This window comes from Muscardinus avellanarius (genome assembly GCF_963383645.1).
Source record: "Muscardinus avellanarius genome assembly, chromosome: 11".
Lineage (NCBI taxonomy): Eukaryota > Metazoa > Chordata > Mammalia > Rodentia > Gliridae > Muscardinus > Muscardinus avellanarius.
This window is the reverse complement of record NC_137797.1, coordinates 93,849,268-93,875,430: the sequence shown is the minus strand read 5'-3', so window position 1 is coordinate 93,875,430 and position 26,163 is coordinate 93,849,268. Positions and strand designations below refer to the sequence as shown.

The window sequence follows — 26,163 nt, the reverse complement described above, 5'->3', positions numbered from 1 at the left end:
GATCACACAGTTTCAAAGCCAGCCTCAGCTACTTAGTGAGGCTCTCAGCAACTTAGTGAGACCCTGTTTCCAAATAAATTATAAAACAATAGGGTCTGGGAGTATAGCTTGGAGGTAGAAAAGCCCCTGGGTTCTACCCCCAGTACCACCAAAAAGTTAAAAAAAAAATATATATATATATATATATAAAAATAAAGAAAGAAAGAAAATAGGAAGCCGGGGTGGTGACGTATGCTTATAATCCCAGGGATGTAGCTCTGCGGTAGAACTCTCCTGTACGCAATCCCCAATATCAACAAAAAACTGCCAAAACCCAAAAAGCAAACAACAAAACAAAAAGCTCCGAGTTTATAAATGAGAAAAACATCACATAATATCCCCAATTCTAAGAGTTATCATAAGAATAATTTGAAAGTAGTTGTGAAAACCTGAGCCTGGTGGCATATACCTATAATCCCTACTCTTATTTCTTTGTGGCACTGGGGATTGAACCCAGAAGCAGTCTACCTCTGACATACAACCCTAGCTCTATTTTCAATTTTTAATTTTTTTTTTTTTGCTGTACTGGGGATGGAACCCAGGAGCATTCTACCTTTGAGCTACACCCCCTGCCCTATTTTTTATTTTAAAACAGGGTCTCATTGAGTTGCAAAGAACCTAAGTAGCTAAGGCTGTCCATCAACTGCGATCCTCCCATTTCAGCTTCCCAAATGCTAGGATAACAAGCGTGCACCACGCCTTGCTTTTTTACTGGGGATTGAGCCTAGGGGCATTTTACCTTTGAGTCACATATTCCATCCCTTTTTGTATTTTCTCTTTTGAAATAGGGTCTTGCTAGGTTGACAAGAGTCTTACTACTTGCTAAGGCTGTTCTTGAACCTGCACTCTTCCTGTCTCAACCTCCTAAGTAATGTTATTACAAGTGTGTGCCACCACTCTTGGTTCTTTTTATTTTGAAACAGGGTCTTGCTAAATAATCATGCTGACCTGGAATTTGTGATCATCCTATCTCAACCTTCCAACTACTGGAGATTATAGGCATGAACAACCATACCCAACAGTATATATTACATTAAGGGAAAATAATAAAGGAAGTATTATATAAAAGAAGTATATATCCATCAGAAATGATGGCACATGCTTGTAATCCCAGTACTTGAGAGGCTGAGACGGAAAGACTGTAGGCTTCAGCCTCAGCAATTTAGTGAAACTCTGTTTTAAAATAATAATCAGAGCCGGGCATGGTGGCGCACGCTTGTAATCCCCGCGCTTGGGAGGCAGAGACAGGAGGATCGCGCAGGTTCGAAGCCAGCCGCGCGTGCTGGCTTAGGAGACCCTGTTTCCAAAATAAAAATGTAAAAATAGGTCTGGGAGTGTAGCCTGGAGGTAGAAGGGCTTCCAGGAACCCCAGTACCACCAATAATAATAATAATAATAATAATAATAATAATAATAATAATAATAGTAGTAGTAGTAGTAGTAGTAGTAGTAGTAGTCAGGCTAGGGAAACAGCTCAAAGATAGAATGCCCCCTAGGTTCACTCTTTAGTAACACACACACACACACCCCACAACATACACATAGAAAAAATATATCTTCAGATTGGCAATTTAAATATTTGGGTAACGCCGGGAGTGGTGGCGCACGCTTATAATCCCCGCGCTTGGGAGGCAGAGACAGGAGGATCGCGCTGGTTCGGAGCCAGCCTTGCTGGCTTAAGAGACCCTGTTTCCACATAAAAAAGTTAAAAAATAGGTCTGGAATGTAGCCTGTGGGAGTGTATCCTGGAGGTAGAAGTGCTTCCAGGAACCCCAGTACCACACACAAACAAAAAAAAGGGTAATTTATTATTAATACACAATTCCCGCAAAAGGCAAAGAAAATGACTGTCCTACCTGAAATCTCCCGGTCTTAAAAACACCAGCTCCTGAACTAGTTGCCAGGACAGGGCCTTCAGTGCTTTGGGAAACTGAAATAAATACAGAGTGGAGGAAAACAAATTAACATCTTTTCCAAGTTAGCTTATACTCCCTTTGGTCAGAAACACTGGATACTAAAGGCTCTGTTTTATTTTATTATTTATTTATTTTTGTGGTATTGGGGGTGGAACACAGGGGCTTTTCTATCTCCGGGCTATACTCCCAGACCCATTTTATACTTTATTTGGAAACAAGGTCTCACTAAGTTGCTGACAGCCTCACTAAGTAAAGTAGCTGAGGCTGGCTTCCAACCTGTGTGATCCTCCTGTCTCAGACTCCCAAGTGCTGGGATTACAAGTGTGTGCCACCATGCCAAGCTGTTATTTTATTTTTTTAATTTAAATTTTTTATTTTATATCTTTGGTGGTACTAGAGATTGAATGGGGGGGGGGGGGAGACATGCTACCTCTGAGCTCCACCTCTAGTCCTAATTTTTTTTTGTGTGTGTGGTACTGGGGGTAGAACCCAGGGGCTTTTCTACCTCCAGGCTATACTCTCAGTCCTATTTTATATTTTATTTGGAAACAGAGTCTCACTAAGTTGCTGAGAGCCTTACTAAGTAGCTGAGGATGGCTTCAAACCTGCGATCTTCCTGTCTCAGACACCCAAGTAGTGGGATTATAAGTGTGCGCTACCACGTCCAGCTCCAGCCCAAATTTTTATTCTTTATTTTGAAACATGGTCTCCTTAAGTTGCAGAGAGCCTCACTAAGTAGCTGAGGCTGGCTATATACCTGCTATCCTCCTGTCTCAGCCTCCCAAGTACTGGGATTACAAGTATGTGCCACCATGCCTGGCTTAAATTTATTCCATCAATGCAACATTTAGGCCAGGACAATAGAGTTCAGAATCATTCACTGGTAAGTGGTTTTAAGCACCCTTAAAGCCACCCAGTTCCTTATTCTCAGAGACAACCCCTCCCCCAGAGATATTATAGACATATTCCAGAATTTTATATAGCTAGTAGAAAGCTGATGTTTCCATGCTATGATATATCTTAGAGATCAGTCCATATCAATATCTCATCCATTTTCGTTTCCTCCCTTCCTTTCTTTCTTATACTTAGAATTGAACCTAGTGGTATTCTACCTCTAATCATATTTTCTTTTTTATTTTGAAACAGGGTATTGTTAAGTTGCTGAGGCTGGCCTTGACCTGCAATACTTCTGTTTCAGTCTCCTAAATAGAGATTACAGGTGTGGGTCACCATATCCAGCTCCTCATTCTCTTTAATGGTTATATAGTTTTTTAGTTTATATATATTTTTCAGTGTAACTTATTTTAATCAGGTTTCTACCAATGGGCACTTAAATAATTCAGAATTTGTTATTTTATTTTTTGTGGAACTGAGAATTGAACCCAGGGGTGTTCTACCTTCAAGCCCACACCCTGAGCCCTATTTTAGTTTTATTTTGATGAAAATCTCACTACTTGCTGAGGCTTTCTTTGAACCTGTGATCTTCCTATCTCAGCCTCCCAAGTATTGAGATTACAAATGTGTGCCACCATAGAATTTGTTATTTTAAAAGTGCTCTAATAAATAAGTACTCTGAGAGTGAGGTATAAAAATGTTGAATAATTTGCATTTAAAACTTTGAAAGACATTACTAAATTGATCCCTAGAGGCTTTACCAAGTGACCAGTGAGTATTAAACTCCTAAATTTACCCAATGAAAGGTAAGAAATGCTATCAAAGTTTTATGTTCCATTTTTGTGATTAAGGAAGTATTTCTATGTCTAAGTTTATTTTTCTGTATCTTTTCATTACTTGCTGGTGCATGCTCAATTTTAGGAACTCTTTATATTAGCAAAATTAGTTCTTTCTGAAATGAATATACTCCTCCCTCACAAATATATATGTTTAAGCATTTTTTCATTTATTTTCATACCTAATGGCATTTCCTCCCCATTCGACAAATTGAATTCATTACTTCTTGCTCTGGATTGAGTATTAAACTTAAAACACAGCCGGGCGTGGTGGTGCACGCTTGTAATCCCCGCGCACACAATTTTCTGTATCAAAAATTAAAAAACTGAGCAGTGGAACAAAATTCAGCCCACTGTCTACTTTCATAAGTAAATTTTACTGGGATTATCCAAACTCATTCACTTGTTTTTGTTTATTGCTGCTTTGGGGTTTTAAGAGGAGATCTCAGTAACAGATAACAGAGACTATATGGCTCAAAAAGCCTAAAACATGTATGACCTGGCCCTCAAGAAAATATTTCTCTTGTGTGTGTGTGTGTGGGGGGGGGGTTTGGTGGTACTGGGGTTTCTGGAAGCCCTTCTACCTCCGGGATACACTCCCAGACCTATTTTTTAACATTTTTATGTGGAAACAGAGTCTCTTAGCCAGCAAGGCTGGCTTCGAACGAGCGCGATCCTCCTGTCTCCGCCTCCCAAGCGCGGGGATTACAAGCATGCGCCACCACGCCCGGCCTCTCTTGTGTTTTTATACAGTAATATTTTTACTGAAATATCTCATCATCTCACTCATTTAAAAGGCCACCTTTTTCATAATCTACATTCACTTTTATTTGGTGGTAAACTTTCATTTTTACATGTATTTTATGGTGTATAACATTTTGATAATTTACATTTTTATTTTGTCCATTTCTAGACTTTCTGATGTGTCCCACTGATTTGTAATTTTTTTTCTTCTTGGTTCTAGGGATTGAACCTAGAGGCATTCTACTTTCAAGCTACACCCAACCTGATTTTATTTCTTTATTTGGAAACAAGGTCTCACTAGGTTTCTGAAAGCCTTGCTACACTGCCGAGGCTGGCTTTGAATTCATGATCTTCCTGTCTCAGCCTCCCAAGTACTGGGATTACATATGTGCACCACCATGCCCGGCTTATAATTTATTTCTTTTAAAATGAGAGAGCCACCCCAATATGATGTATGAATATAATGGACAATAAAAAATAAATAAATAAATAAATAAAATGAGAGAGCCAGCCAGGTGTGATGGCGCATGCTTGTAATCCTTGAGCTTGGGAGGCGGAGACAGGAGCATTGCGCGGTTTTGAAAACTGCCTTGCTGGCTTAAGAGACCTTGTTTCCAAATTTAAAAAATATATAAAGTAGAACTGGGAGTATAGCCTGGAGGTAGAAGGCCCCTGGGTTCCACCCCCAGTACCACCAATAAATAAATAAATAAAATAAAGCCAGGCGTGGTGGCGCACGCTTGTAATCCCTGCGCTTGGGAGGCGGAGACAGGAGGATCGCGCAGGTTCGAAGCCAGCCGTGCGCGCTGGTTTAGGAGACCCTGTTTCTAAATAAAAATATAAAATAGGTCTGGGAGTGTAGCCCGGAGGTAGAAGGGCTTCCAGGAACCCCAGTACCACCAAAAAAAAAAAAAAAAAAAAAAAAAAGAGAGCACCAATTCAGAATTTAAGTGTCTTAAACATAGCATTTTGCCAGGCGTGGTGGCGCACACTTGTAATCCCAGCATTCGGGAGGCTGAGACTGGAGGATCGCAGCGGCTCATGGACACCCTCAGCTACTTAGTGAGACCATGTCTCAAAATAAAGAATAAAAAATAGGGTGTAGCTTGGAGGCAGAACGCCCCTGGGTTCCATCCCCAGACCTGCAAAAAACCAAAACAACAACAACAAAAAACCCATTGCATTTTAACTAACTTTTTTGGCACTGGAGATTAAACCCAGGGGCATTCTACCTCTGTGCTATACCACCAGATAGATAGATAGATAGATAGATTTATTTATTTATTTATTTATTTATTTATTTATTTATTTATTTATTTATTTATTTAAAACATGGTCTCACTAAGTTGCCAAGGACTTTGGTGAGTTGGTGAGGCTGGCCTTCAACCTGCAATCCTCCTGTTTCAGCCCTTCAAGTACTGGGATTATAGGCATGTGCCACCATACACCTGGTTTCTAATTGGTTAAAATGAACAATACATTTTAATCTGATAACTCTCTCTCACTATGTGTGTGGTATGTATGTATATATATCTTGTTCTATATATCCAGTGTCACAAAAGACAAGAAGTTAGCTATAAATTGACTTTTATAAATATGCTTGAATTTCTTCATCTCTTTTTTTCCTTCTAGGTACTAGGGATTAAATGCAGGGGTGCTCTCCCACTGAGTTAAATCTCCAACTTTTTTTTAATTTTGAGAAACAATTTAGCTAAATTGTCAAATCTGGCCTTGAACCTGTGATTTTCCCGAGGAGCTGGTGTAGGACCGAAGTGGGGCCATGACAAGCTTCATCCATACAGCAAACATGCTAGGCCTAAGTTTCAGCATCCAGGAATACAACAGTTAAGTGCCAGCTTCAGCACCTGGGTCAGGATGAAAAACTCCCAACCAACCCATTTGGCATGAACCAAATGGGAGGCGCCAGTATCCTGTCTGTTGCTCGTGATAACAGCAGTAAAAAATCCTTTTGATTTATAGATAACTCCTTTGTAAAGCACAGCCTGAGTGACTGAAATGTATAAAACTGCCTTGGAACAAAGACTCGGGGTCCTTGTCAAGACTACACTGTGTTGGAGGGACTTGGACCCTAGCTCGAGCTAGTTCCCCAATAAGCCCCTTCCTGTTGTTTGCATTATTGTATGTGGTGGTGATCTCTGTCACCCTGGGGTCCCGGACTTTGAGTATAACACTGGGATTACAGAGATGTACCACCTTTCCTAGCTTGCATTTCTTAATCTTATAGTAATGATCTTGCCTATTAATAACAAAGAGTTTTATGCTAAGAAATATGATTGTCCCATGTATAAAGCATCACTTACTCCAATAATAACACAAAACTCATTGTTTTGGTAATAGTTCATGCTTTGGATACTGATATCAATGCTTCTCGTTCATGATAATACATAAAAATGCTCCTTAGAGCAGTCTCAAATGTACCGAATTCTGAAGACTGTGCCTGAAACAGTAAACTCCATTATTATACGCAGAGCTGGTAGTAGTAATATAAAAAGAAGGAGGATGCTTCTCACCATCCTTCTGAGGCTGTGCTCCCACTTCTGTAACTGCTGATGGAGCCACCATGGACACAGGCTGCAAAACACATACACACAAATACCACAAAATTTTTAGCTTTAATCATTCTTACATTTTTATCCTGTTGCCTTTTCTCTTGAGTCTAATTCTTCTCTATTACTTTTGTGTGTGTGTGTGTGTGTGTGTGTGTGTGTGTGTGTGTGTGGTGCTGGAGATTGAACCCTGGGGTGAGCTATACTGTCAGCCCTTTTTACTTGAGACAGGGTCTTGCTAAACTAATGTGAGCCTCACTGAGTTGCTACAGTTAGCCTTGAACATTAGACTCCCAATTATTAGGATTACAGGTCCGTGCCACCATGCCTGTCTTCTATTGCTTTCTTTCTTTTTTTTTTTTTTTGCGGGTCTGGGGATGGAACCCAGGGGCATTCAACTTCCGAGCTACACCCTCTGGTCTATTTTTATTCTTTATTTTTAAACAGGGTCTCACTGAGTTGAGAAGGGCCTAAGTAACTGAGGCTGTCCGCAAACCACGTTCCTCCTGTCTCAGCCTCCTGAATGCTGGGATTACAAGCATGTGCCACCACACCTCGCTTCAATTACTTTCTTAATTTTGCTCAGAGTATACTTAAACTACAAATTGGGTATCCATAGAGAAGTAGATTTTTCTTTTTTAGATTCAATCTCCTGAGGTTCCCTAGGCTGGACTTTGTGATCCTTTTCCCTCAGCCTCCTGAGGAGGAGCCAGCCAGGAATACAGGAGTATGCCATAAAAAGTAGGTTTTTTGTCTCCTTGTTTGGTGATAATGAGGATTGTACCTCAGTACCATATTTTTCTTGAGCTAGACCCTCAGCCCTTTTTATTTTGAGACAGGGTCTCGTTAAATTACTGCATGCCCTTGGGAGGCTGAGACAGGAGGATCTTGGTTTACAGACAGCCTCAGCTACTTAGTGAGGCCCCTTGCATCTCAGTAAGACTCAGTTTCAAAATAAAGAATAAAAAGGCTAGGCATTGTGGTGCATGCTTGTAATCTCAGTACGTGGGAGGCTGAGACAGGAGGACCACACAGGTTCGAAAGCAACCTCAGCTACTTAATGAGGCTCTTAGCAGCTTAGTGAGACCCTGTTTCCAAATAAAATAGATAATAGGTCTGGGAGTGAGAAGGTAGAAAGCCTCAGGGTTCCATTCCCAGCACAACAGAAAACAAAACAAAATAAAGAATAAAAAATAGGCATGAGGGTGTAGCTCGGAGGTAGAATGCTTCTGGGTTCCATCCCCAGTACCACAGCAAACAAAAAAACAAATAAAACAAAACAAACCCAAACAAACTGCATGCTTGCCTAGAACCTGCAATCCTCTAATCCTCTTGAGTAGTCAGATCACAGGCATGTGCTACCAGGCCCAGCCAAAAAGTAGTTTAAAATTTTGTTTCACAAAGTTTAGCTTTAATCAAAGTATAAAATCTAAATAATTTCTCTGTGATATAATATCTAAATAGAGATAAGAAAAATACGGGGTCAGGGTTAATCTTTCATTTATTTGTCTTATTTCTATTATCTGGAACAGGCAGTGACTCTGAATAGGTATTAAGACTTTTTTTTTTTTTTTCAGTACTGGGGATGGAACCCAGAGGCATTCTACATCCAAGCTATATCCCCAGCCCTATTTTTTATTCTTTATTTTGAAATAGGGTCTCGCTGAGTTGCAAAGAGCCTCATTAAGTACCTGAGGCTGGCCACGAACCGTGATCCTCCTGCCTCAGCCTCCCAAATGCTGGGATTACAAGCGTGTGCCACCACACCCGGCTAAGGGTTTTCTTTACAATATACTTTTCTTAGTGCACTGTAATCACACCATAATGAAGTTTAGAGTGATAGGGACACACATGCATACAGTACTTAGTGAGCCTCCGCATACTCCACTTCTTCCCCTTCTCTTTCCCTGTACATGGTATCGAGATTGGCATTGATAATTCTATATATGTGCGTAGCATCAATTAAAGTGTTTCCTTCATCAAGACTTCCCCCAACCTCCTGGTGATAAGGTATTAATAACGATTTAGGTTACAGTTTGCATCCCAGAAATATTAGATAACTGGGTTATAAGGAGGAGACTTTACATGGGTTTTAAACACTTACACCAACTGCAGAGGTCACTGTAATAGACTCTGGACTAAGTGTTCTTCTCAGTTGAGCATCAAGATCTTCTAGAGGTTGCTGAGACTGAGCAAAAAAGTAATAGTATATATAAGGCAACCTCAGAGATACTATATGCAGCCAATTCATATACGATATATTGTCTTATGCTTGCTGCATCCCCAGCCCTATTTTTATTCTTTATTTTGAAACAGGGGTCTCACTAAGTTGCAAAGGGCTTCACTAAGTAGTAGCTGAGGCTGTCCTCGAACCACAATTCTCCCATCTCAGCCTCCCAAATGTTGGGATTACAAGCGAGCACCACCATGCCCGGCTAGCACTATAATTTTATCCTTTTTTTTTTCCCCCAGTACTGGGGATGAAACCCAGGGGTACTCTACCTCTGAGCTACACCCTCAGCCCTATTTTTTACTCTTTATTTTGATACAGGGTCTCACTGAGTTGCAAAGGGCCTAAGTAGTAGCTGAGGCTGTACCTCAAACCACAATTTTCCTGTCTCAGCCTCCCAAATGCTGGGATTACAAGTGTGAGCCACCACGCCCAGCTTTTTATTGTATGTATGTATGTATGTATGTATGTATGTATGTACGTATGTACGTATGTATGTATATATGTGAGTCTGGGGATGGAACCCAGGGGCATTTGAAGTCCGAGCTATAACCCCCTGGGGATTGAACCCAGGGGCATTCCACCTCTGAGCTATCCCACTAACCCTATTTTATTTTTTATTTTGAAATAGGATCTAAGTTTGTGGAGGGCCTCGCTACATTGCTGAGGCTATCCTTGAACCCACAAAACTCCTGTCTTAGCCTCCCAAGTACTGGTATCACAAGCATGTGCTACCACTCTTGGCCTTAAGTAATGTTTTGGGAAAACAAAACAAAACAAAACTATCAGGCTTCTTTCTGTTAAGTGGAGCCTGGGTCATTAGCTACAGTTTTAAAAGAAAGGTGTTACTGAGTCAAAGCCAAAAAGGAACCAGAAGTCAAGATCATGCAATGGAGAATTTAAATAAGCATTGTGAAGGAATATAGGGGCATAGAAAGAAAACTGTCGTCTTGGAGCACCTGAGTTAGTGAAGGTCCAGGAAAAGGTGGCAGTTGCTCACTGGGTAGAGTACCAGCTGGAAGTTCAGTACCCACTGGCAGAACCTACAGACAATGAAGGGAAATTCAAGCCCATGAGATACTAACAATAAAGATTGCATTCTAAAGAGCAAATCAAGTAATTTCAAGGTAGAGGCACAGAATAAAATGTTTTTAAAGAATTATCACTTAAGGCTACACTCAAGCATCTCTCTGAAATAAAGGACATTATAATCAATGATATAATTGTAAGGGTTACTAAGAAATGCCTATAAAATGAGCAATAAAATTAATTTTTTTTGTGGTACTGGGTATTGAACCCAGGGTTATTCTACCTCTGAACTATACTCCCAGCCCTATTTTTTATTCTTTACTTTGAAACAGGGTCTCACTAAGTTATGGAGGGCCTCACTAAGTAGCTGAGGCTGACCTTGAACCTGCGATCCTCCTGTCTCAGCCTCCCATCTCACGTACTGGGATTACAAGTGCGCCACCAAGCCCAGCTGTAATAAAATATTACAAAAGGTTGTTCCCTAGGGAAAATAATGAAAACAGTCTATGTGCACAAAAGAGGCACAGTCCAGATATCTGAGACACTCATTTGACACAGTATCATCAGGCTTTTCTTAAGAAAAACAAGACTTTCCTGGGGTGGGGGGAGAGGTTGATTTAGAAATAACAAGGGGCAGGTTTGATAAGAAAAGACATAAAAAAAACCTAATACTATCAAACAATTTCTTTTCTTTTTTTGTGGGTCTGGGGATGAAACCCAGGGGCATTTGACCTCTGAGCTACATCCCCTGCCCTATTTTTTATTCTTTATATTGAAACCGGGTCTCACTGAGTTGCAGAGGGCCTAAGTAGCTGAGGCTGTCTGCGAACCACGATCCTCTGGTCTCAGCCTCCCAAATGCTGGGATTACAAGCGTGAGCCACCACGCCCGGCTAAACAATTTCTATTTTGTTTGAGTAAAGACTACATAGGACAGTCATTGACTTATGATGGCTCAACTTGAGATTTTCTTTTTGACTTATGATGGTGGAAAAGTGATACACAGTAGAAAGTACACACATCAAGTCTTGAACTTTTCTTTTGAGACAGGGTCTTGCTGTGTTACCCAGGCTGATCTTAAACTTCCCCTCCCACCTCAGCCTCCTTAGTTAGTAGCTGGAACTTTAGGAATATGCTCCTGTGTGAATTTTAAATTTTCAGCTATTTCCAGGCTAGCAAAATGTGGCATGATCTTGTATGGTGCTATACAGCAGCAACAGCCAGACACAGCTCTGTCAGTCATACCATCACAAGAGTAAACAACCAACATTCTACAGTGTTCTATGTTGCTAAGCTACAATGTTTGGGCAAGTTAGATATATTAAATGCATTTCTTTTCCTTTTTTTGGGTGTGATACTGGAAATTAACTCTGGGGCATTCTACCTTTGAGCTACACCCCCAGCCCTTATTTATTTTTATTTATTTATTTATTTATTTATTCATTTATTTATTTATTTATTTTTGGTGGTACTGGGATTCCTGGAAGCCCTTCTACTTAACATTTTCAGTTTCAGGAAGGGCTCACATGAACATAATCCTAGTGTAAGTTGACAAGCATCTATGTATTCCCCCATTGCAAAAAGTTTCACATCAACTGCAATACAGATAGATGGTTGAAGAATAGAGGCAACAGGAAAGCCTTGTTATTTTTGATTAGAGATGTTGAAGATAGAAGAATGAAAGGAAATCCACCACAGAAGAATTAGAAAATATATTTCTAGTTATTTTATTCCTATGATTATGTTGTTTTCTCCTGTGTCACTTTTTTTTTTTTTTTTGGTGGTACTGGGGATTGAGCCCAGAGGCATTCTACCTTTGATTTATTACCCCCACCCTATTTTATTTCTTCTTTGGAAAAAAGGTTTCACTGGTTGACAACTCTCACTACTTGCTGAGAATATCCTTGAACCTCCTGTGTCAGCCTCCCAAGTACTGAGATTACAGGCATATGCCACCACGCCTAGTGCCATCACTTTCAATTTTTATGAACCCCAAATTGCATATTTGTGGAATCTGTAACAAAACAATAGCCTGCTTCATTTTCACCTGAAACACAGATGGCAAAGTACTCTGTGTATACTACTGGATATGTTCAGCCCTTTAGGGTGCAGATCTTCAGTTTATGCCAATTCAGGAGGAGAAATGCCTACATTTTACCCAATAATTTTTTTCATTCTTAGAAAATCATGCAATATAATTAACCTCCAAATCCTACCGAATTAAAAAAAAATCTTGTGTTCAATGTATATGTATCTTAAAATTACCATCAATTTAAGACTGAGTGTCCACTATAAGCCAGATACCCTTTATAACTACATTTTTAATTTGCAAGGTTGAGTTAAAAATGCACTTATTAGGAGCGACCATATTCACCTCATTATTTTAACGACAATCTTACCGGAGCCTTAGTTAACGGTGGCTTTGAGGGAGCAGTCCCAGGCTTCACTCCTGATGCAGTGCTGCCTGGGGTAGAAACGTGCCCAGGTGTGACCATCGGCACAACTGACAAACCAGTTGTTACTAATGGCAAACTGGTTGGTGGTAAGCAAGTACTTGTAGTAGAAGTCATGAGTTTGCCTGGTGCAACAGCGGTGGTTGGGATGCCCGGTGTGACACTGGTCTCTACTACTAGTGATGTTTCTAGTGAGACAGAGGCATGCTGAGCTCCAGAGGAGCTGTGTTCACTAAAAAGAGATCTCAGCTTTTCCTCCAGGGTCTTTATGTCATCAATCCCAGGAGCTTTGGGCTGGGTATCAGCATCTACTTCTGGACAGTGAGTGTGTGGCTGGTTGGGAAGCAAAGCTGGTTGAGGCTGACTATGAATGAGTGTCTGTTGTACTGCAGGCACATTGACAACAGGTTGTGCCAATGGTGGGATATTAGGTATTTGGGGTAATAAAGGTGTAGAAGTAGGTCCTGCCACTTGGGGAAGGACAGAAGCAGCTGATGGGGCTACCAAAGGATGCACTCCACCAGGCTGAGAAATAGAGCTCACCACTCCTACTACAGGAGTGGAAGATTGTGCAGAGAGAGACAAAGCTATTCCAGTTGTACTGCTATGAGATGTTTTGTCTAGTGAGTGTGCACTAACCACCACTGTCTCAGCTAAAGTAGGAGCAGAGGTGCTGCTGCTAAGTTGAAGGGATGGCTGCGAAGCTATGCTTGGGAATGGAGTGGTGGCAGAAACTGAAGTTACTGTGGCTACCCCAGTAGTGCCACCTGCTGTTTGCTGAGATAATCCAGCTGGAGGCTTAGCAACTGGGGGAGCTATACTGCCCACTGCAGAGGTTGAAGTTGTTGAAACTGTTACAGAAGGAAAAGAGCCTATACTAGAAACAATGCCTCCGGATGTGGGGGCCTGAACCTGCTGGGAAGTTGTAGACATTGAGACAACTGACGGTATTGTGATGCTTGAACCTACACTGGAAAGTACTGGCGACTCTGACATAGGTGGTACAGGGAGACCACTTGAAGTTACTACACCTGTGCTGGTGGAAACTCCACCAGTCCCTCTGTCAGTGGGCACTGTAACCTCAGATTGACTTACTGATGTGGAAATGTCACTGAGAGAGCTGCTTGTTATGGGGACTGATACTGAAGGTGTGGCTACTGCTGTGGTTGGGCCTCCAGCAACACTACTCAAAAAGGGAGGAAATGTTGGTCCTGTGTGACTGAAGTTTGGAGGTGCTGTGTTGGGTCCTTCAGTCATTTGGGCATGTTTAAGTTCAGAAAAGGCCTGTTGGAGACTAAGGGATGAAGCAGAATGAGACAAATTCATTCCAGGGCCCTGAGGTGTGGAGGCGGCAACTGCAAAGAAAAACAAAAATATGTGAATAAACCTATTCATAAAGAGTTGGATTCAAAAGACTGTTCCAGCAACTTTATTTTTTTCTTTGTGGTACTAGGAATTGAACCCAGGGCATTCTACATCTCAGCTACACCCCGGCTCTTTTTATTTTGAAACAAGGTCTTGCTAGGTTGCTGAGAATCTCACTAACTTCTGGGGCTGGTCTTGAACTTGCAATCTTCCTGTCTTAGCCTCCCAAGTACTGGGATTACAAGTACATGCCACCATGACTGGTTCTAACAACCAGGATTACCAAACAATACCACATATCAACATGGTTTAAGATTATTCCTAAGGAAGTGACAGGCTCTAAAAGAGCAAAAACAATGAGTTTGATTTAGTAAGTCACTTGTTTGAATACCTATTTCCAGAAAACAAACATGGAATGCAGTATCTACTACAGACTGTGGTCACCCTTTCTGGTGTTTTCTTTAATCCTATTATTTATTAGCTTCCTTCCTCCATATGCTTATCTGTTGTTTATAACCTCAATTTTCTACCTATTTTTATTATCTCTGTCATGAGTTACTGCTTGAAGATCAAGTTTCTACCACAGTACAGATGCTGTAGGACTTTATGCAAATATGGACAGAATCAATCCTTACCTGTATCTGTTATTTCACTGGTGAAAACTTTTGATTCTCGTAATCTACTTTCGGGCACAGGACTCACTATAAACCGTCTTCCAGCAGAATGCACAACTTGAGTTAAAGAACTGGTAGGAACACCTGGACAAAAAGAAACTTCTTAGCTATGTTTTTATTATATATACTGCTACCAACATAGAGCTTCAAGATTTAATTAAGCTTCAAGCACATAAACTTACGTCAAAAGTGAAAACAAATGAGGAAAGAAAAGAGACTCACCAATTTGCTGTGGCATGGAAGACACAGGAATTGGTTGTTTAAACTCTCCTTCCAATTTCTACAGAAAATAAAATTAAATTCATTCTCAAATGAAATCTCAATGATTAGACAAAACAAATAGTCACAAGTGAAGAAACCATGAATGGCTGCTCTCAGTCACAGTTTGCATGGCAAATTTAGCACAACAGAAATACCCCCCCCCCCCCCCGGAGGTATTCTAAGGTTATTCTACCTCTGAGCTACACCCCCAGTCCCTTTTTATTTTTTTCAAAAATTTTTTGGGGATTGAACCCAGGGGCATTTTTCCTCCAGCTACACCCTCAGCCCTATTTATTATATTATTTTGGTGGTACTGGGGGTGGAACCCAGATGCTTTCTACCTCCAGGCTATACTCCAAGACCTTTTTTATATTTTATTTGGAAACAGGGTCTCACTAAGTTGCTGAAAGCCTCACTAAGTAGCTGAGGCTGGCTTCAAACCCGTGCGATCCTCCTGTCTCAGCCTCCCAAGCACGGGGATTACAAGTGTGTGCCACCACGCCCGGCTTCTATTTTTTTAATTCTTTCTTCATTTTTTTTTTTTTTTGGTGGTACTCGGATTCCTGGAAACCCTTCTACTTCTGGGCTACACTCCCAGACCTATTTTATACTTTTTTTTTTTTAATTTGGAAACAGGGTCTCTTAAACCAGAGTGGCTGGCTTCAAACCTGCACGATCCTCCTGTCTTCACCTCCCAAGCATGGGGATTACAAGCATGCGCCACCACGCCCGGCTTTTATTCTTTATTTTGAAACAGGGTCTCAATGAGTTGCAAAGAGCCTCACTAACTAGCTGAGGCTGTCCTCAAACTGTGATCCTCCGGTCTCAGCCACCCAAATGTTGGGGTTACAAGCGTGCACCACTATGCCCAGCTATTTTTATTTTCAAATAGGGTCTCGTGAGGCTGATGAGAGTGTCACTCCTTGCTGAAGCTGTCCTTGAACCTGTGATCCTCTTGTCTCAGCCTACCAAGTACTGGGATTACAAGTGTATGCCACACCAGGCTCAGAAATATTTTAAACATAGTTTGATTACAGAATGGTAGACCTACTTGAGAACCTGAAAAGCCATAGTCGTCTTTTCCCTGTAGGCTCTCCAATCCCTGATCACCCTCTGGCTCCACACTGACGTCTTCACTGAGCATTTCATCAGCTTTTTCAATAATATCACGGACTTGATCCACAAACGACTCTCTCTCAATTGCTAGAATAAAGTCATTGTTTACCTGCAAAGAAAAGTGATATATGTCTGGTTAATAGGATATTTCTCAAGCTTTTAAAAAGTCATTTAAGCTACCACTTTCATGACTTCTACTCTATCTACACATTTACTTGGTATTTAAGTTGGCTCTCCCCGCTCCAATTTCTTTTTTTGTAGAGCTGGGGATCAAACATGTGCTAGGCAAGCCCTCTACCACTAAGTTACATCTGCAGCTCATCCTGTCCTATCCTATTTTCAGACAAGGTTTCACTAAGTTGCTCAGACTGGCCTTGAACATGTGAGCCTTTTGCTTTAGCCTCCCATGTAGCTGGATTATAGGTGTGTGCCACCTTACCCAACAGCTCCCCCCGCTCCTTTTTTTCTTTTTTTGGAACTAAGGATTGAACTCAGAGACATTTGACTTCTGAGCTACACCCCTAGTCCTATTTTATTTTGAAATAGGGTCTCACAATGTTGCTAAGAGACTTGCTAAGTTGCTGAGGATAGCTCTGAACCTGAGCTCTTTCTGTCTCAGCCTCCCACTTAGCCTTTCTGTCTAAGCCTTCCAATATGACTGGGATTACAGGCAAGCTTCCACCATGCCTGGCAGCTCTTCCATTTTTAATAACTTCAATACTGAAGTGTGAATATTTACACATACTACATAAAAATCATACAAATCTCTGAGTCATAGGTTAGGTGTGCTAGTTATATTCACACTGAAATAAATAATCGTTCAAAACGATGGATTACAAAATATTGCTTAGCTGCCTAGTGCAATGGATATTAAAAGTAGAAGTGCAAGGATATAAAAAAAGAACTCCAAATGTAGACATACCATAATTGTTGCTATCTCCTCAGGGTTATCGCCATCTAGATCAAATTTGAATGTAACCATTTTCCGATTATGAGTCTCTAACTGACATTCAACTACTCGGTCTCCTTTATTTGAAACCTAAAAAAAGAGAGAAAAAATACTTCATTTCAGATCACACTCAGCTCCCCCCCCTTTTTTTTGGTGGCACTGGGAGTAGAATCCAGGGACCTCCTACCTCTAGGCTATACTCACAGACCTATTTTATATATTAGGAAACAGGGTTTTGCCAAATTGCTGAAAGCCTAAGCTGCTGAAGCTGACTTTGAACCTACATCTGCCTGTCTCAGTCTCTCAAGTACTAGGATTACAAGCGGGTGCTACCACACTGGGTTCTTTTCACTGATTTTGAAATGCCATTCAGATTAAGGCTTGCATTTCAGCCTGAGTGAGCACAGTGTTGTGGTGGAGTACTAAAACTGTGACTCTTAAATTGACAGGAAAAAAAGCCTGTGAGAAGATACTAGCCTCTAAACTACTTATTCATCTTCCACTAAAAAGTCTGGAATAAATTTTTTTTTTCCCCTATATATCAAAATCCTATTCTTTTTGTAAAAGGTAACTTGTGCCTTATTAAAGAAATAAGGAATTTAAGAATATTATTTGGTTAGTCAAATGATCTTAAACTTTCATTAATTCAGCTGAGTCTTAAGAATTACTTAAACTACAGTAACGGCTGACCCTATTATAGCTTAATAAACAATATTTTTATTTTTCCTATCTAAAAATATGATTAGTAAAAGGAATTGTGAAAATTAGACAAGAGGAATGCTATATAAATTATACACCACACAAAGAACAGAAAGGTATCTTGTTTTTTGCGGTACTGGGGATAGAACCCAGAGGCATGCTACTTCCGAGCTAGAACCTCAACCCTATTTTTTATTTTTTCTTTTGAAACAGGGTCTCACTGAGTTGCAAAGGGCCTCCCTAAGTAGCTGAGGCTGTCCAAGAACTGTGATCCTCCTGTCTCAGCCTCCTGAAGGATAGGATTACAAGCATGCACCACTCGCCTGGCTACTTTTTTTTTTTTTTTAATGAAGTCAATGGTTTGGATTTGATGATCTCTAAAATTCTCCTGAATGCTAAATTTCTTCAATAATACCAATGTCACAAATCATTACTTACATTCAGAATTCTTAATTTGGGGCGTGAAGACTTTTCATGCCGTGAGCGACTTCTCACGGATTTTCGGTAATGCCGTTTTGTCGTCCTCCCTTCGTGCCTTCCACTGGATGACGGGGCGTTCTCATTGCCATCGCTCATACCTGAGGCCACATCTGAATGCGCACTGTGAAAAAAGTTTGGTTCACAATGAGATTTAAGGGCTTACTATTCTGAGGTTTCATACGATCCTACCTGCAAACCTGAGGAAGGTTTTAGTTATAAATACCTGTCTATAGAAGAAACCAATGTGACAGGTTGGGTAGGCTGTGGCTGTGCTACTGGAACTGGCTCTGGAGGAGTGACCTGAGAGACTCCCTGAGCACCCTGTGAACAGAAAGCAGACTTCAAATCTCGGCAGTAATATGTTTATTTATCATTTATCATTCCCAATAAGTTCCCTTTTCTTTTTTTCTTCCCCCCATCCCTCTCCTAAGTCCTAGAAGCAGTAAATTTAATAGTAATTCTCAATATTCAGCATCTTTAGACAGTGATCCTAAAATTCCAAAATAAGTTTTTAAAGCTAGTCTCTGGTATAGACTATATGGTGTGAGGTCAGCCAACCTATTTGCTAGACAGTGTGAAACTAAAACTTGCCATGCAGACAAGCATCTTACCAGAAGTGCAATAGGGCAGGCAGAGCAAAGTGCAAAGATGAACTCAGGTTTTTCTCCTAGTAGGGCAAAAATGACTGCTGAGAGCACAGTAGGATAGATACTTCTATCACTGCCAATGGCAAGAGTTTGTGAAAGGACAAGAGTAATGCCTAAAGTACTAGCTAGAGAAGTGAAGTGCTAATAGGGTTAATCTTCTCCAAAGCACACTCACTTCCCAACAGAACAGCCAGTGGCAACAAGGCCCCCACATTGGCATTTCATTCTGCTGTAAAAAAAAGTCATTCAGAAGTTAGTTTGACATAGTCTCCAAATGCGTTCTAAAACATGGGAGCCTATGTTTCACCTTTGTTGTTCTTATACCATCATATATATATATATGTTTTGTGAATAAACATGCAACAATTCAATTTACCTCCAGAACTGCTTGCTGGGAGGATGTAGTGGGGGTTTGTTGTGCTAAACTCACTGCTGGTTGGGACACTTGAACCTGTCCTCCTATACCACCCATAGGAACCAAAATATTTGATTCCACATAAGGCTGCACCATTGTAGGAAAATAACTCGGTGCAGCTAATGCCTCTGTCGGCATGGGCGGGGACAGTACTGTAGAATGGATGCAAACAGAAGCCACGCTGGAAGAGGAAACAATATTTGAATCTCCTGGGTATTGTGGTGGCAGTCGAGATGGGAAGCCCTGTGACAGAAATGAGGAAGGTGAGTTATTGCAGGTTGGGATAACAAATTAGCAAATCTGCAAGACATGCAAAAAAGGAGGGAAAAAAAAAAAGCATACAGCAAAGAAGAATAGTTGTCTATTTTCTTACTAATAGTCTAATCTAAAGAACATTTTTTTCCCCTAAGGGAACATTTTCCCCCCTACCTCCAAGCTACAACCTTGGCCATTTTTACTTTATGGTTTTTGAAACAGGGTCTTGCTAGGTTGCTGAGAGTCTCACTAAGTTGCTGAGGCTAGAGTAAAACATTCTACCTGTCAAGTATTGGTATTACAGGTGTGCCCTACCACGCCTCATTATCTAAAGAACATTGAAAGATCATTCTTAAAATGAAATGGTAGACTGTTTTCAATTTGGGGAGGGAAATAGCTATCTATCATACTTTTATTTTTTTTAAAATATTTTTATTTTTGAAACAGGGTTTTACTAAGTTGCTGAGACTGGCCTTAAGCCAGTAGTCCTCCTATCTTAGCCTCCCAAGTACTTAGAGGCATATATGATCATGCCCAGTTTATAAGCATACTTTAAACTGCTGGTATTCTCTTTCTGGATTTTATATAGATAGGATTTATAGACTTCTAAAAAGACATCCAGTTTCTGGCCAATTTTAAATGGAAGAATACAAACTCTTTGAGGTATTGGTCATTCTAGTCATATTACTGAAATTTAGTCTTCTAAATCTAAAACCCTAAAGTTTTTTTTTTTTTTTTTTGCAGTACTGGGGACTGAACCCAGGGATATTCTACTTCTGAGCTATACCCCCAGGCCTATTTTTTATTCTTTTTCTTTTTCCAGTAGGGGGGATTATACCCAGGGGCATTCTACCTCCGAGCTACATCCCCAGACCTATTTTTTATTTTGAAACAGGGTCTCTCTTGAGTTGCAGAGTGCCTCATCAAATAGCCAAGGCTGGCTGTGAACGCAGATCCTTCTGCTTAGCCTCCCAAGTACTGGAATTTGAAGCACGCACCACCATGCCTGGTTTATTCTTTATTTTGAAACAGGATCTCCCTAAGTTGCAGAGTACCTCACTAAGTAACTGAGGCTAGTCATGAACCTGCAATCCTCCTGTCTCCGTCTCCCAAGTACTGGGATTGTAAGCGTGCTTCACTACACCGTGTTTCTTTTCTTTTCTTCTGATAGTATGTTGCCTACTCTATTTACTCCACTTACACATAAAAAACAAACAAACAAACAAACAAGCAAAACAATAACAAAAAACCAGCCTGACTGGGAGGCCTCTGTAATTCAGTGAGACCCTTTTTCAAAATAAAGAATAAAAAATAGGGCTGGGGATATAGCTCAGAGGTAGAATGCCCCTGGGTTCAACCCCCAGTTTCGCGAAAAGAAAAAACAAAACAAACACAAAACTAACCCAACCTGATATATATACATTAATGAAATCTAGCATTCACTGAATACTAAATCATTTTTCTAAGTTGTGTCTTGAGAAAAATGAATAAGGAATCAGATATCATCATTCCATTCTTTCCTAGAACATTTATTATTTTAGATTCCCTAGTTGAGACCAGCAACATTTGTTGTTGTTGTTCTTTTTTTTTTTTTTTTTTTGTGGTACTGAGGATGGAAACCAGGGGCCTTCTACCTCTATGTTACACCTCCAGACCTATTTTATATTTTTATTTGGAAACAGGGTCTCACTAAGTTGCTGAGAGCCTCACTAAGCTGCTGAGGCTGGCTTCAAACCTCTGCAATCCTCCTGTTTCAGCCTCCCAAGTGCTGGGATTAGAAGCGTGCGCCACCACGCCTGGCTCGTTATTGTTTTTCTGATACCCAACATATCTAGATTTAAGTTCTTGATGGTCTATCATTGGAATCAAACCCTCTAGTGCCCTCCTTTTTGCTAGCTAAAGCAGTACCTGGTATAGAACATCTCCAGAGGGAAGAGAAACCTCAGCAGCTTGTCCAAGGTTAGCTGGCATTCCCATGGACTGAACTGCTGGCTGTAGAAGCTGTGGGTGAACCTGACTTGGCAGCTGAGTCACAGGCTGCAGAAGGGTTGGAAGCTGACTAGGAACCACAGATGATCCCCCTGGGATCGCAGATGCTGTAGCAGATGAAGCCAAGGTCATCAGAGGCTGATTAATGCCAGCTGCCATTGTGATGGGAAGGGATGAGAAGCCTGTCTGAGCCGTAGACACATGAGGAGTGGATATGGGAATCTGAGAGACAGGGTACTGTGGGAGTAAGGAAGTGGGGAGTGGCTGTCCCATAGGGAGGAAATGAGCACCGGAGTGGACTGGAACAACTGAGGGCTGTGTCACAACTGGGATCTGAGGTTCGCCTTGGATAGTTGGTACTGGTTGGGAGACTGGAAGCTGGGAAAGTAAAGAAAAACAAAAAAAAGACAGACTTTTTTTTAAGCAAAGCTGCCAAAAGCAAGATTTGTATATTAGCCAAAAAAGGAAACAAAATCCTGAATATATTAGAGTAAGTTAATATGCCACATAAGAATAGGAAAAGGAGAGCAGAAGACACTGTTAGAAACCTTTTACTGTAGAAAATTTTGCTAATGTTTCATCATTGACAATAAAAAGAGGACATTTCCATAGGCAAGGGTTTGGTTTTATATGTGTGTGTATTACTGAGAACTCTCTGAGCTACACCTCCAATCCTTTCTTAGACAGGGTCTCCTAAGTTGCTGAGGCTGGCCTGGATCCAGCCTGTGATCCTCCCATCTCAGCCTCTCAAGTATTGGGATTACAAGGTGTGTGTTACTGTGCTCTGCTGTTGTTGTTTTTAAGAGCTTTATTAACATACATTTTGTATACTATAATCCACTGTCATGTTTCTTGTTACTATATCTATGACTACTATTAGAGTAGTTAGCGAAATTCAAATGTAATGTTTTCCACATTAGATTTAGATTTCATCTATATTTTTTCCACAGAAGTCTAACACAGCTCTATGAAAAAAAGGTATAATTAACATATTTCACTGATTCTATGTCAAAATTATCTCTACTCTGCTACCTGGTCATTTTAGCATTTGAAAAATCGAAATATATTTTACAATTAATGTTTCAGTATGTACTTGGTGGTACATAAACAGTAGTGCATTTTACAGTTGGCAGTATCTCAGATACAATGAAATATGACAGTAAAAATATACTGAGCACATATTTAAGCACAATGACACCAATGAAGTTGAAAAAGGCCATTCAGAAGAGAATACTTTCTATAAGGTACTTTTCAAGTGATCAGAACTACTTAGGTGGAAAAAAGAGCACCATTCATGTACGGTCTTGTGTATGTGTATGTGGATATGTGGTAAGGGAACTGAACTTAGGAGCATTCTGCCAGTGAGCTAGACTAAGAAAGGGTCTTGGTAAATTGCCCAGGCTGGCCTAGAATCTTTAATCTTCCTGCCTTAGCCTCCCAAGTACTGGGACTATAGATATGTGCCATGGTGCCTGGCTAGGAGTTTTTATGACTTGCTGGCAATGGGCAATAAAGAAGGAAACATATAAAAACCTACATGAAAATAAAGTAGGCTTCAAACCTAGAATACAAGATACAACTGACACATTTCTAAAGAATGGTAGAGATTCAGCTGGGTGCGGTGGCACACACTTGTAATCCCAGCATTTGAGAGGCTGAGACAAGAGAATCTTGGTTCGTGAATGGCTTTAGCTACTACTTAGTGAGGCCCTCTGTAACTCAGTGAGACCCTGTTTCAAAAAATAAAAAATAGTGCTGGGGGCATAGCTTGGAGGTAGAACGCCCCCGGGTTCCATCCCCAGTACCTAAAAAAAAAGAGTAGAGGTTCCATTACTAAAGCATTTTTTTTTTTTTTTTTTTTTTTGGGTGGTACTGGGGGTGGAACCCAGGGGCTTTCTACCTCTGGGCTATACTCCCAGACATATTTTTATATTTTATTTGGAAACAGGGTCTAAGTTGCTGGGAGCCTCACTAAGTAGCTGAGGCTGGCTTTGAACATGCACAATCCTCCTGTCTCAGTCTCCCAAGAGTGGGAATTACAAGCCTGCGCCACCACGCCCAGCTTTACTAAAGCACTTTTTTCTTTTTGGTAGTACTGGCGTTCCTGGAAGCCCTTCGACCTTCAGGCTATACTCCCAGACCTATTTTATATATTTTTTAAATTTGGAAACAGGGTCTCTTAAGCCAGCGTGGCTGGCTTCGAACCTGTGCGATCCTTTATTATTTTATCTTGAGAGTGTGCCTCCCTATGCTTCCCAGGCTGGCCTTGAACATGCAATCCTCCTGCCTCAGCCTCCCAAAAAACTGAAATGAAATGTAATAATGAGGTGGAATTAACCAACTTCAACAGATATTTCACTATTAGTAGAAAAGACAGAAGTTCATCTCATTGAAAAGACAAGTCACATGAAGATCTCTTTTAGCATCTTATAAGAAAACAAGAGTTTTACCTGTTTTCCAGCTGATGCTTGAGGCAAAACCTGTGGAGCCTGAGGCTGACTCACTGGCTGTACAGGAGTGGCCTCACTGGAGGATGCTGTCTGTGGAAGTGAATACTGTGCTGTCTGTTGAGAAGGGGCTGTCTGCTGTATTCCCGGCTGCTAAGAATAAAATATAATGATTCAGCATTTGGGGTGTGGAAGAGGGAGGCTGGGGTTTTGCTATGTTGGGCTTTTGTCTGGGCTGATCTGAACTCCTTGGTCCCACTTCCCGGTCTCCAGGTAGCTGGAACTACAGTAGTGTCCCATTATATCCAGCTTATGTTTGCTTTATTTCAACTAATTATGTTTCTAAGGAAGTATGTTTAATCAAAGCTCCCAGTGTCTGTAGATGATGCTAATGTCATTTTATTTGTAATGGTATCACTAAGAGAAACTAACTTATGCTCCAAATCTAGAGTCATCACTGGTTCTCACTCAACACTAACCTCACTCACACAAGAGGTCTGTACAAAGACATTTAGATACCATATCCAAATAGCGCACTACTCCACCCCAACCCTTGCATCCTCTTTGTTCTATTTTCTGGTATTGGCTCTCACTTTGGCTCCTAAACAGACTAATCCAGTCTCTTCCTTTAATCCCTTTCCTTGATCCTATTCTATCAACTGTATAATTAGCCTGGTTATAGTTATAAAACAGTAAGAAAAACACTGAGTTCACAGAAGACTTTTTTGTTACTGTTGTACTGGGACTGAAGCCAGAGGCATTCTAATTCTGAGCTACAACCCACTCCTTTTAATTTAATTTAATTTTATTTGGTACTGGGGATTGAACCCAGGGGGATTTACCTACAAGCTATACTCCCAGCCCTATTTTTTGTTTATTCCTTTTATTTTTGAAATAGGGTAAGACTAAGTTGTATAGGGCCTTGCCTATACAACTTGTAAAGAGCCTTCTGTTTCAGCCTCCCAAGTACTAGGATTACATGTGTGTGCCACCATGCCCTGCTTATTTTTTATTTTGAAACAGTGTCTAAGTTACTGAGGCTGGCCTCAACCTTTTATCTTCCTGCAGAAGACAGTTTTTAATTTTAGCTTTACCATTTACTAGCAGTAATAACTCAGACTGTTCATTTTATTGGAACAACAAAGTTTTATTTACTTTTTTTTGGTGGTATTGGGGTTCCTGGAAACCCTTCTACCTCCGGGCTACACTCCCAGACGCCTATTTTTTATATTTTAATTTGGAAACAGGGTCTCTTAAGCCAGCACAGCTGGCTTCAAACCTGCTTGATCCTCCTGTCTCTGCCTCCCAGGCGCAGGGATTACAAGCGTGCACCACCACGCCTGGCAATTTTTTTTTTTTTTAAACCAAGAATACAATCATTCAACTCAAAGTGGGGCAAAAAGAATATGCAAAGTTCGGTATTTGTATAATTTTTCCACCAATATGTAATTGTACCTAAATCCCAGACTTTGTAATAAATCAAGCCAGGAAAACAAGAACTATACCTCCAAAATTAATGTTCCCCTATTTCCCCTCAAGAGTGATACTAGGGATTGAACCAGAGGCAATCTAGCTCAGAGGTACACCCCCAGCCCTATTTTTTAATTCTTTTTGCGGGTCTGGGGATGGAACCCAGAGGCATTTGACCTTCGAGGTATATCCTCTGTCCTTTTTTTTTTTTTTTTTAATCATTCTTTATTTTGAAACAGGGTCTCGCTAAGTTGCGGAGGGCCTCACTAAGTAGCTGAGGCTGTCCGTGAACCGCGCGATCCTCTGGTCTCAGCCTCCTGAATGCTGGGATTACAAGTGTGTGCCACCATGCCCAGCTTTATTCTTTATTTTGAAACAAATTCTCACTAAGTTGCAGAGGGAGGTTTTCTCTAAGTACTTGAGGCTGGCTGCAAACCTGGATCCTACTGTCTCAGCCTCCCAAGTACTGGGATTATAACCTTACACAACCACACCCAGACTGTTTTTGTTTTTTTTTGGTGGTACTGGAAATGAAACCCAGGGGCCTTCTACCTCCAGGCCAAACTCCCAGACCTATTTTGCATTTTATTTGGAAACAGGTTATCACTAAGTTGCTGAGAGCCTCACTAAGTAGCTGAGACTGGCTTCGAACCTGCATGATCCTCCTGTCTCACCCTCCCAAGTACTAG

General features: G+C 40.8%; 1 protein-coding gene across 1 annotated transcript in view; it reads right to left on the bottom strand.

The window, feature by feature from the left end:
- WNK1 (WNK lysine deficient protein kinase 1) overlaps nucleotides 1-26,163 on the bottom strand; it is a gene marked incomplete at both ends in the record, with an annotated part of 156,439 nt that overhangs the window by 15,422 nt on the left and 114,854 nt on the right. Inside the window, 12 exon segments of the mRNA XM_080705758.1 lie at nucleotides 1,896-1,969; nucleotides 6,961-7,021; nucleotides 9,101-9,184; nucleotides 10,186-10,269; nucleotides 12,654-14,062; nucleotides 14,708-14,830; nucleotides 14,969-15,026; nucleotides 16,059-16,232; nucleotides 17,046-17,162; nucleotides 18,210-18,372; nucleotides 18,475-18,572; nucleotides 24,008-24,157. Coding sequence (XP_080561884.1) covers nucleotides 1,896-1,969; nucleotides 6,961-7,021; nucleotides 9,101-9,184; nucleotides 10,186-10,269; nucleotides 12,654-14,062; nucleotides 14,708-14,830; nucleotides 14,969-15,026; nucleotides 16,059-16,232; nucleotides 17,046-17,162; nucleotides 18,210-18,372; nucleotides 18,475-18,572; nucleotides 24,008-24,157 — 2,595 coding nt within the window.